General features: G+C 28.2%; 1 protein-coding gene across 1 annotated transcript in view; it reads left to right on the forward strand.

The window, feature by feature from the left end:
* The window catches only part of sdk (sidekick cell adhesion molecule), a 300,949-nt gene that overhangs the window by 110,384 nt on the left and 177,378 nt on the right, over positions 1-13,187 (forward strand). The window contains exon 6 of the mRNA XM_089103497.1: positions 1-83. This exon is cut by the window's left edge and continues 94 nt beyond it. Within this exon, the coding sequence (XP_088959623.1) occupies positions 1-83 (83 nt within the window). The remainder of the gene's footprint in view (positions 84-13,187) is intronic.

Genomic DNA, 13,187 nt, shown 5'->3' on the forward strand with positions numbered 1-13,187 from the left:
CCAGAGATTGTGGTGCCACCTCAAAATATGGAAACGATTAAGGGGGAGCCGAGTACAGAATTAGCCTGCATTGCTAATTATCCGTAAGTTGCCGGTGCTTAAATCATATTTAAAGGTGAAAACGAAAATAAAGATAATATAATTATTTATGTTGCATTTTACCAAGTAGAAATATTTAGTAGTATTATTTAGCATAGAAATACCAAAAGGTAATGAAATGAGGAGTTATTTTAAGATGGTGAAATTTAGACGAAATTAAATGATATTAAAATGCGTGTCAATTAAAACTAAAATCAAAATTAAGATTATCTGAATGAAATTAACAAGCTTTTTATTCCCAAAAACTACAACACCTTCAAAGGAAAGTTACACAGTCTTAAGGTTTCGTATGCAATATGTTTTTAGCTTATTTTTGGCCGATTTTTCACTAACATATTTCTGTTTCAGCTTGGCGCCCGCTACTAAAACTGCATAAATGGATATAGAGATCTTTTTCATTTTCATAATTTTTAAATATTCATATGGTTCTGTGAATTTTTACTTGACCAATTCCAAAAATATGATTCCATTTCCGCTGTCCTTGGAAATTTTTCACAACTGACTTGCAAGAAATGGAAGATTCAAAGTCATGTAACTCGATAATGTGGATGTGATGGTGACAAAAAATTTGTTCCTTGAGAATCTGTGAGTGCATTCGTTGCATCATAAGGCCAAGAGCCTTCCTCAGCTTTTAGGTATTAATAAAGCAGTGTTTTCGCTGTCCCCGAATTTGTGGCGTTCCTTCAAATTCGTCTGAAATATAACTGAGTTCTACGAAATCTCGAAAATTAGCGATTTTTAATTTATCTTTATTTTTATTCATGAACATTAATTTTCGGAAAGGTTCCGGATTATCCAATTTTATTCTTTTTTTTTGGGGGGGGAGGGTAGGAGGGGAGAAGGTATACTTCCCCCCTCCCCCCTAACGAACAAATATAAGTTCAATAAATATAAGTCCTTTCATTAGACTGTGAAAAAGATACAAAAAGTTCTGGATATTTCTTCTGTATCTGTTTTACTGTCTACTAAAAGGACTTATCACTATTTGAACCTTTATTTGTTCGTCAGAGAAAGGCAGTGTGGCCTTCTAAGACATGCCCTCCTTGATTTCCAAGTACATTAAAATTGGATAAATAATGCAATAAAAAAAAATGAAAATTTTCAGTGGAAGGAAAATAACTCAAAATGTTAAAAGCAAAAGAAACAAAGAATAAAAAATAGTACAAGATTTTCCAAAAATATATATAAAAAAACAAATCCATTGATAAGCCAATAAAAACATTTCATATCTTAAACTCCAATAAAGTATAACTAATTTTGTTTCAGCATTTTAATAAAATTTTAAAATGTTTTAAAGATTAATAGACAATGAAATTATAATGAGATAAAAACAAATAATAGTCCAAAAGAAAAGTTGAAAAGTTGAATTTTCAGCTTAAAGAAAAGAATCGCTGGAAATATTAAAAGTAAATCAAAATAAAGTAAATGAAGAAAATCATAAATTCCATTAAAATATATCTATTCTCTATATGAATTCCTGTTTTCAGAGAAGGGATATTCCCAGAAATCCAAGTTTCCCGAAGAAAAACAAACAACTGTGTATAATTCAATAAAAATATTTTTCTAAGCACTAGAGTGCTTCGTGTCAGAAAATCGGGCAAAACATAAAAAAAACAAATGTCTAAGATGTAAACCAACAACAAGAAAATAAGTAAACCAACAACATAGAAAATAATAAACCAACAACTAAATAATAAACCAACAACTAAATAATAAACCAACAACAAGAAAATAAGTAAACCGACAACATAGAAAATAATAAACCAACAACAAGAAAACAAGTAAACAAATAACATAGAAAATAATGAACCAACAACTAAATAATAAACCAACAACAAGAAAATAAGTAAACCAGCAACTAAATAATAAGCCAACAACAACAATATAAGTAAACCAAAAACATTGAAAATAATAAACCAACAACTAAATAATAAACCAACTACAAGAAAATAAGTAAACCAACAACATAGAAAATAATTAAGTAACAACTAAATAATAAACCAATAACAAGAAAATAAGTAAACCAACAACAAGAAAATAAGTAAACCAACAACATAGAAAATAATAAACCAACAAATAAATAATAAACCAACAACTAAATAATAAACCAACAACAAGAAAATAAGTAAACCAGCAACTAAATAATAAGCCAACAACAACAATATAAGTAAACCAAAAACATTGAAAATAATAAACCAACAACTAAATAATAAACCAACTACAAGAAAATAAGTAAACCAACAACATAGAAAATAATTAAGTAACAACTAAATAATAAACCAATAACAAGAAAATAAGTAAACCAACAACAAGAAAATAAGTAAACCAACAACATAGAAAATAATAAACCAACAAATAAATAATAAACCAACCACAAGAAAATAAGTAAACCGACAACATAGAAAATAATAAACCAACAACTAAATAATAAACCAACAACAAGAAAATAAGGAAACCAACAACATAGAAAATACTAAAACCAACAACTAAATATTAAACCAACAACTAAATAATAAACCAACAACAAGAAAATAAGAAACAAGAAAATAAGTGAGCTACAAGAGGGTAAAAACAATTGAAAGTGGAATTTAACATTAATTCTAGAAATAAAGGATTAATCTTACAAAAGTATTCCATGAATAAAATAAAAGGATAAATAATGAAATAATGGATAAATCCTTCAAATCCTGTAAAGTATAAATTCTATTTTTCTCTCCTTATACCTTTCCGTTTGAAGTATATTTGAGTGATTATAGGGGCCTTTTTGCTTCTCCTTTGGGAAGCCACTCTTGATTGTGATAGTGGAGAGGGAAATATATAGCAATATAAATGTTTATTTTAATAACTATCGGTAAGAAATTACAATCGTCATAACTTCAAATGCAAACAAGTATTTTGTCTTCTTTGACCTAGACTGATGAACTTAAGGAAAAACCTTTAAAAAATTATTTTCTCTGATGATAAATAATTTTTGAGACCACACTGGCTAATCATGATAAAACAAAAAATCGCGAAGAAAGGAAGAAAACGAGGACAATTACCCTTTCACCGTTACCTTTCCACCGTTACTAAGAAAGGGTCGTCCAATTTTAGTTTTGTGTTTTTATTTTAAGGTTTGGTTTTTATATTTTTATCAGTTTTATTCTGCACTGAGGACGGTCAAGCGGAGGTCTTGACCGAAATATTTGCATAATTTTTCAATTTTTTCACTGGCTGTTAATTTTCCTCGTTTTCTTCCTTCCTTCGCGATTTTATGTTTTATCTCTGATGATCAGTTCAGTAATTTGAATTTGCAATGGCTTCTTGAATGTTCAAAAAGTGATAACTGGATATATTTATAACATCTATAAATACAAATAAAATAATCATTATCTGATGCTTGATTATCCCCTTATTTGTTTTCAAGATTCAAGGTCATATCCAGGGTTTTTGCTCTCGGGGGGGGGGGGGGGTTGTAAACTGTAAAAACGCCACAAAAATTTGTTTACATGTATTTCTATACGAGTCAAAAATGTTGTATTTTTTTTTGGGGGGGGGGGTCAAATCAGGTATCCTTCTTTCCTGGATACGGCTTGCCGTAGTGGTCAATAGATTAGTGATTTCAAGGTCCCTTTATGAAAAATGTTTGTTACTTTTTTACGAGTCGGACAAAAATCTCAAATATCTGCAAAGGGCCGATCCAATATAACTTTAATTGGTTAAAGTTTTGATTCGCAAGTCAACAAATTATACCTTTAAAACTTTTTATTGACACTTCTCTTCAACTATTATTTTAACTGTTCAAATGCTGTTGGAAACGAAGGGAAACACAATTTTACCTGCCCCCTCACCTCTCTTGACCGCTCGTAATAAATATCCGGAGAACTCAGCCAAAAAGGAAGACCTAATATTTCTCTCCATTTACATTGACATGGTGGATTGGGGATATACTACTTTGTCACTTAGCTTATTATTGCCGCGATAAAAGAGTCCCTAGCAGACGGAAGTTGTAGACCTGACCGATTCAATGCAAGTCTCTGGAGATGTGTAGGTTGTTGGCTCTCAATTATGGTGAATGAGTTTTTTGAGGAATTAGAAGATGGGAAGCAATATTTATGGGAAAGGTTAATTTTTTTTTCTATGCCTGGAATTAAAGTTTTCTGACAGAAGACCACCGCAAAAGTGGCAAACGTAACACAAATGTATCTTGCATAGTATTGTATCTGCCAAATATCCGGCCTGGCTAAGTGGACGTGCGCTGGGTTGAGAATTATTTGTCCAAGGGGCACGGGTTCGTTCCCTGGCGTGGCCAGTTATTTGGTTTGGGACGCGGGTCAGTGGTGTGACTCTGTAAGCTTAGCCAGAGTCGACTAAGCTCTAAGTGGGTACTTGAAGAAATCTGGGGAAGGTAAGCAGGAAGGGTGTGCGAAAGCACAGGATGGCTGGCCCCAGCCCCCCCATTGCACTTCCTGGCTGAAAGTCCATGAAACGGAGATAAGCACCGCCGGTTTGGAACTTAAGGGTCTAGTGCCGTCATACTTACTTACTTACTATCTGCCAAAAATCGGGTTCCTTTATTTCAAACAAACCGAACATTTTTTCAAATGTTATATATAGATTTTAACAATATCCCGAATCCTAATTCATAATTCTTGGAATGCTGAAAATGTATAAATGACTTGAAACTGGATTTTCGATTTGTTCGAATTAAAGAAATTGAAAACCCATCGTTTTTGCAGAGGCGTAGAGGCGGTAGAGCAAGGCGGTAGAGGCGGTAGGCGTAGAGGCGTGCAGAGCGTAGAGCGGTAGAGGCGGTAGAGCAGGGCGGTAGTGCATCGTTTTTGCAGAGGCGGTAGAGCAAGATGGGCTGCGAAATGAGAACTTTGAGTTACATTGCTCACGATAAGATGGTCCTTATCAGATGAAAGTAGTAGACAGACCAAATGAATTAAAGTCTCTGAGGTTGTAACGTTGTAGGCTATCACTTAGGCGAATGAATCTTGAGGGATTAGATGAGAATCGCAAATAAAAACTTTCAACCCTCGTGTAATTTGACCCTCATTTAACTTGAACCTTATTTAACTTTACCCCATTCAACTCAATTCCTGTTTAACTCTACCCCATTCAAACTCAATCCCCGTGTAATTCAACCTTCATGCAGCTCAAACCCATTCAATTCAATTCTCATGCAAGTATATCCTCAAGTAGATCGACCCCTGCTTAACCCAACCGTATTTGACTCAACCCCCGTTCATATCATCCTCATTTAGATCATTCCTCCTGAATTCAACATTATACCTATAAAATGTAATTCAGCCCGTTTTGTGGGAAGCGATAAAAGTTGACTCGATGAAATGGTCTTTGTTCATTGGTTAGTTCTTGTGTAAGTGTTTTATATGCTCCTTCAAAGCAAAACCATTCCTACTCCCCCCCCTGTAAAAACCACAATTCATCCTTCTATCTAATATATTTGAAATTAGCAAAAAATTTTTTGTCCAGGGCCTGAACAAACTCAAATTTCATGTTTCAGCAATGGGGTTAGATTGGGGTTGAGTCAAATAGGGTCGGATTAAACGGAAAATGAGTTGCGCTGGGGTTGAGTTGCGCCGGGGTTGAGTTGCACTGGGGTTGAGTTTAATGGGGCTTGCGTCAGACGGAGGTTCAGTTTAATGGGTTGAGTTGAAAGAGGTTTAGTTAAACGAGGGTTGAGCTACACGAACGCCCTGCTAGACGGCCTTCAAAGGATAAATGACTTGGAAGATCTCACGTATAAGTTAAAAATAGTATATCTCCGAACTAACTTTATGCAGTCTTGCTCTCACGGGATAAACATGTCCAGTCATCATCTAACAAAGGGCTAAAATGCATATAATAAAACAGATAGCACCACTTACCAAAGAAAGAACCCTTCAATTCCCGAAGAAGAAAGGTTAATTTCGTAAATAAATAATGAAAACAAAACCTAAAAATAAAGCAATAACTTCCGTCCATAAAAAAACAATAATAAAGTTTAACTTATATTTTTTAAAAAACCTATAAATATATAAAAAAAACATACATGCTTTATTAAAGAACCGAACAGAATAAGAAAGTTTAAGCTCTATTTTATTAAAAAACCTCAAACTATATAAAAAAAAACATAAATTATTTTTTAAATTACCAAAAACAATAAGACAGTTTAACCTCTATTTATTAACAAACCTCTATCTATATAAAAAAAAAATACATGATTTATTAAAGAACCAAAAAGAAGAAGAAATTTTAACCTCTATTTATTAACAAACCTCTATCTATATAAAAAAAACATACATGCTTTATTAAAGAACCAAAAAGAAGAAGAAAGTTTAACCTCTATTTATTAACAAACCTCTATCTATTTAGAAAAAACATACATGCTTTATTAAAGAACCAAAAAGAAGAAGAAAGTTTAACCTCTATTTATTAAAAAACCTCTATCTATATAAAAAAAAACATACATGCTTTATTAAAGAACCGAAAAGAAGAAGAAAGTTTAACCTCTATTTATTAACAAACCTATATCTATATAAAAAAAACATACATGCTTTATTAAAGAACCAAAAAGAAGAAGAAAGTTTAACCTCTATTTATTAACAAACATCTAAATATATAAAAAAACATACATGCTTTATTAAAGAACCAAAAAGAAGAAGAAAATTTAACCTCTATTTATTAACAAATCTCTATCTATATAAAAAAAACATACATGTTTTATTAAAGAACCAAAAAGAAGAAGAAAGTTTAACCTCTATTTATTAACAAACCTCTATCTATATAAAAAAAACATACATGCTTTATTAAAGAACCAAAAAGGAGAAGAAAGTTTAACCTCTATTTATTAACAAACCTCTATCTATATAAAAAAAACATACATGCTTTATTAAAGAACCGAAAAGAAGAAGAAAGTTTAACCTCTATTTATTAACAAACCTCTATCTATATAAAAAAAACATACATGCTTTATTAAAGAACCAAAAAGAAGAAGAAAGTTTAACCTCTATTTATTAACAAACCTCTATCTATATAAAAAAACATACATGCTTTATTAAAGAAACAAAAAGAAGAAGAAAGTTTAACCTCTATTTATTAACAAACCTCTATCTATATAAAAAAAAAACATACATGCTTTATTAAAGAACCAAAAAGAAGAAGAAAGTTTAACCTCTATTTATTAACAAACCTCTATCTATATAAAAAAACATACATGCTTTATTAAAGAACCAAAAAGAAGAAGAAAGTTTAACCTCTATTTATTAACAAACCTCTATCTATATAAAAAAAAAAACATGCTTTATTAAATAACCAAAAAGAATAAGAAAGTTTAACCTCTATTTATTAACAAACCTCTAACTATATAAAAAAAACATACATGTTTTATTAAAGAACCAAAAAGAAGAAGAAAGTTTAAGCTCTATTTATTAACAAACCTCTATCTATATAAAAAAAACATTAATTATTTATTAAAGAACCAAAAAGGATAAGAAAGTTTAACATCTATTTATTAACAAACCTCTATCTATATAAAAAAAACATACATGATTTATTAAAGAACCAAAAAGGAGAAGAAAGTTTAACCTCTATTTATTAACAAACCTCTATCTATATAAAAAAAACATACATGCTTTATTAAAGAACCAAAAAGGAGAAGAAAGTTTAAAATCTATTTATTAACAAACCTCTAAATATATAAAAAAAACATACATTATTTATTAAAGAACCAAAAAGAAGAAGAAAGTTTAACCTCTATTTTATTAAAAAACCTCTATCTATAAAAAAAAAACATAAATGATTTATTAAAGAACCAAAAAGGAGAAGAAAGTTTAACCTCTATTTATTAACAAACCTCTATCTATATAAAAAAAACATACATGATTTATTAAAGAACCGAAAAGAAGAATAAAGTTTAACCTCTATTTATTAACAAATCTCTATATATAAAAAAAAAACATACATGCTTTATTAAAGAACCAAAAACAAGAAGAAATTTTAACCTCTATTTATTAACAAACCTCTATCTATATAAAAAAAAAATACATGTTTTATTAAAGAACCGAAAAGAAGAAGAAAGTTTAACCTCTATTTATTAACAAATCTCTATCTATATAAAAAAAACATACATGCTTTATTAAAGAACCAAAAAGAAGAAGAAAGTTTAACCTCTATTTATTAACAAACCTCTATCTATAAAAAAAAAACATACATGCTTTATTAAAGAACCAAAAACAAGAAGAAAGTTTAACCTCTATTTTATTAAAAAACCTCTATCTATATAAAAAAAACATACATGCTTTATTAAAGAACCAAAAAGAAGAAGAAAGTTTAACCTCTATTTATTAACAAACCTATATATATAAAAAAAAAACATACATGCTTTATTAAAGAACCGAAAACAAGAAGAAAGTTTAACCTCTATTTATTAACAAACCTCTATCTATATAAAAAAAACATTCATGCTTTATTAAAGAACCAAAAAGAAGAAGAAAGTTTAAACTCTATTTATTAACAAACCTATATCTATATAAAAAAAACATACATGCTTTATTAAAGAACCAAAAACAAGAAGAAAGTTTAACCTCTATTTATTAACAAACCTCTATCTATATAAAAAAAACATACATGCTTTATTAAAGAACCAAAAAGAAGAAGAAAGTTTAACCTCTATTTATTAACAAACCTCTATCTATATAAAAAAAACATACATGCTTTATTAAAGAACCAAAAAGAAGAAGAAAGTTTAACCTCTATTTATTAACAAACATCTATCTATATAAAAAAACATACATGCTTTATTAAAGAACCAAAAAGAAGAAGAAAGTTTAACCTCTATTTATTAACAAACCTCTATCTATATAAAAAAAACATACATGCTTTATTAAAGAACCGAAAAGAATAAGAAAGTTTAACCTATATTTATTAACAAACCTCTATCTATATAAAAAAAACATTCATGCTTTATTAAAGAACCGAAAAGAAGAAGAAAGTTTAACCTCTATTTATTAACAAACCTCTATATATATAAAAAAAACATACATGCTTTATTAAAGAACCAAAAAGAAGAATAAAGTTTAACCTATATTTATTAACAAACCTCTATCTATATAAAAAAAACATACATGCTTTATTAAAGAACCAAAAAGAAGAAGAAAGTTTAATCTCTATTTATTAACAAACATCTATCTATATAAAAAAACATACATGCTTTATTAAAGAACCAAAAAGAAGAAGAAAATTTAACCTCTATTTATTAACAAATCTCTATCTATATAAAAAAAACATACATGATTTATTAAAGAACCAAAAATAAGAAGAAATTTTAACCTCTATTTATTAACAAACCTCTATCTATATAAAAAAACATACATGCTTTATTAAAGAACCAAAAAGAAGAAGAAAGTTTAACCTCTATTTATTAACAAATCTCTATCTATATAAAAAAAACATACATGCTTTATTAAAGAACCAAAAAGAAGAAGAAAGTTTAACCTCTATTTATTAACAAAACTCTATCTATATAAAAAAAACATTCATGCTTTATTAAAGAACCAAAAACGAGAAGAAAGTTTAACCTATATTTATTAACAAACCTCTATATATATAAAAAAAACATACATGCTTTATTAAAGAACAAAAAAGAATAACAAATTTTAACCTATATTTAATAAAAAACCTCTATCTATATAAAAAAAAAACAAAAATGCTTTATTAAAGAACCGAAAAGAAGAAGAAAGTTTAACCTCTATTTATTAACAAACATCTATCTATATAAAAAAACATACATGATTTATTAAAGAACCAAAAAGAAGAAGAAAGTTTAACCTCTATTTATTAACAAACCTCTATCTATAAAAAAAAAACATAAATGCTTTATTAAAGAACCAAAAACAAGAAGAAAGTTTAACCTCTATTTATTAACAAACCTCTATCTATATAAAAAAAACATACATGCTTTATTAAAGAACCAAAAACAAGAAGAAATTTTAACCTATATTTATTAACAAACCTCTATCTATATAAAAAAAACATACATGCTTTATTAAAGAACCAAAAAGAAGAAGAAAGTTTAACCTCTATTTATTAACAAACCTCTATCTATATAAAAAAACATACATGCTTTATTAAAGAACCAAAAAGAAGAAGAAAATTTAACCTCTATTTATTAACAAACCTCTATCTATATAAAAAAAACATACATGCTTTATTAAAGAACCAAAAAGAAGAAGAAAGTTTAATCTCTATTTATTAACAAACATCTATCTATATAAAAAAACATACATGCTTTATTAAAGAACCGAAAAGAAGAAGAAAATTTAACCTCTATTTATTAACAAACCTCTATCTATATAAAAAAAACATACATGCTTTATTAAAGAACCAAAAACAAGAAGAAAGTTTAACCTCTATTTATTAACAAACCTCTATCTATATAAAAAAAACATACATGTTTTATTAAAGAACCAAAAAGAATAAGAAAGTTTAACCTCTATTTATTAAAAAACCTCTATATATATAAAAAAAACATTCATGCTTTATTAAAGAACCAAAAAGAATAAGAAAGTTTAAGCTCTATTTATTAACAAACCTCTATCTATATAAAAAAAACATACATGCTTTATTAAATAACCGAAAAGAAGAAGAAAGTTTAACCTCTATTTATTAACAAACCTCTATCTATAAAAAAAAAACATACATGCTTTATTAAAGAACCGAAAACGAGAAGAAAGTTTAACCTCTATTTATTAACAAACCTCTATCTATATAAAAAAAACATACATGCTTTATTAAAGAACCAAAAAGAAGAAGAAAGTTTAAACTCTATTTATTAACAAACCTCTATCTATATAAAAAAACATACATGCTTTATTAAAGAACCAAAAAGAAGAAGAAAGTTTAACCTCTATTTATTAACAAACCTCTATCTATATAAAAAAACATACATGCTTTATTAAAGAACCAAAAAGAAGAAGAAATTTTAACCTATATTTATTAAAAAACCTATATCTATATAAAAAAAAACATACATGATTTATTAAAGAAACGAAAACAAGAAGAAAGTTTAACCTATATTTATTAACAAACCTATATCTATATAAAAAAAACAAAAACTATTTATTAAATAAAAAAAAAGAATAATAAATTTTAACATCTATTTATTAAAAAAACTCTATCTATATAAAAAAAAAACAAACATGCTTTATTAAATAACAGAAAATAACAAGAAATTTTAACCTATATTTATTAAAAAAACTCTATCTATATAAAAAAAAACAAAAATGATTTATTAAATAAAAGAAAAGAAGAAGAAAGTTTAACCTCTATTTATTAACAAACCTCTATATATATAAAAAAAACATACATGCTTTATTAAAGAACCAAAAATAAGAAGAAATTTTAACCTATATTTAATAAAAAAACAATATCTATATAAAAAAAAACAGTAATGATTTATTAAATAAAAGAAAAGTAGAATAAAGTTAAACCTCTATTTATTAAAAAACAAAAAACTATATAAAAAAAAACATTAATGCTATATTTTATAAAAAAACCTCATACTAATTTTTAACCTCTATTTATTAAAAAACAAAAAACTATATAAAAAAAAACAAAAATGCTATATTCAATAAAAGAAAAGAATACTACAGTATAACCTATATTTATTAAAAAACCTCTATATATCTAAAAAAACATACATGCTTTATTAAAGAACCAAAAAGAAGAAGAAAAAACAAAGTTATTAGTTTATATCAGTGATACAGAAAAAAAAAACTTTCCATAAAACCATGTTTGGCTTTTATTATTGTTGACAATTTAATTGCTTATATTTTAAATTCGTGCATTCTTTAAATGGAATATCCGAATACTATTACTAACAACTCACCTCATCACAAAGCCGTTTGAGGCCAACAGAGCTACGCACGGTCCTCCTCCATCCAAATCTATTCAAAGCCTCCCTCTTTACACCCTCCCAGTAAGTTCTCATTTCCTTTAAATATTTGTTATGACATCCTCCCAACCACGGAAGACCTACTTTCCGTTTAGCCCTAGACAGTTGGATGAAAAGGACAACTTCATCCTCCTTCCACAGAACACGCCCTAACCATTTCAGCATTTCTCTAATTATATTCCAAGAAATAGGGATTGAACCGAACTTTCTACACAGTCTACTGTCTAAAATGCAGTCATTCAGCTGGGTATTCAAATCAATCCGTAAGCAATTTCTCTGGAAAAGATCTAGGTAATCTCCATCTGCTTTTCGGGGCTCCCATGCTTCAGAGCCATATTTGACCACCGTCATCACTGTACCTTCCAATATTCTAGTCTTGGTTTGCAGACTTATCTTCATATTCTTCCAAACTTTTTTAACTGTGAAAAAACAACTCAGGCACTTCTAACCTAAGAGAGAAAATTTGGTCGACACATCCTGTACCTTTTCTAAAACCGCACTATTCTTCTCTGAAAACTTTGTCTACAGCATCTCTCAGTCAAATTATCATATAGCTAAGTAATTTGCTACCTACAGAGACCAGTCTAATGCCTCGATAATTACCACACTCACTTTTATCACCTTTCTTATACAGTGGTTTAATTAAGGTTTTCCTAAAACCGTTAGGTACTTGCCCCTTTTCAAAAATTATTCATAATCTTCAGTAACTTATGTTTAACCTCAGAGCCACCATATTTAAGAAACTCATTTACCATACTATAAGCACGTAGTCTGGAAAGTTTTTCTTCCCTATCTCTTCCACTATGCAGGTATGACTGGAATTGTTTATTTTTGTGAATAGAGCTGAGAAAATATGTGATTTCATCCTTCATCCAACAGGGAAAAAACTATTGAGCATTATGCTCATGGTGTATTTCAGAGATTTAACTCCCCCTCCCTTCTATAGAAAAAAAATTTTTTAGATTTTGTCTTTTTTAAAGTATGAGAAATTCTTTCCCTCTCCCTATGCTACGAAAATGTCATCAGTTGTAGTATTGTAGATTGTCGGGAAAATCTTGCCTTTACTTGCTTTGTAAGATTTAAACACTGAATCAGCTAATACAAACACTGAAAAACACTGAAAAACAATTGAAACACTGAATCAACTAAT

The sequence above is a fragment of the Artemia sp. Qi Xiang Cuo genome, chromosome 17, assembly GCF_049724085.1.
Source record: "Artemia sp. Qi Xiang Cuo chromosome 17, ASM4972408v1, whole genome shotgun sequence".
In the NCBI taxonomy this organism is placed as follows: Eukaryota; Metazoa; Arthropoda; class Branchiopoda; order Anostraca; family Artemiidae; genus Artemia; species Artemia sp. Qi Xiang Cuo.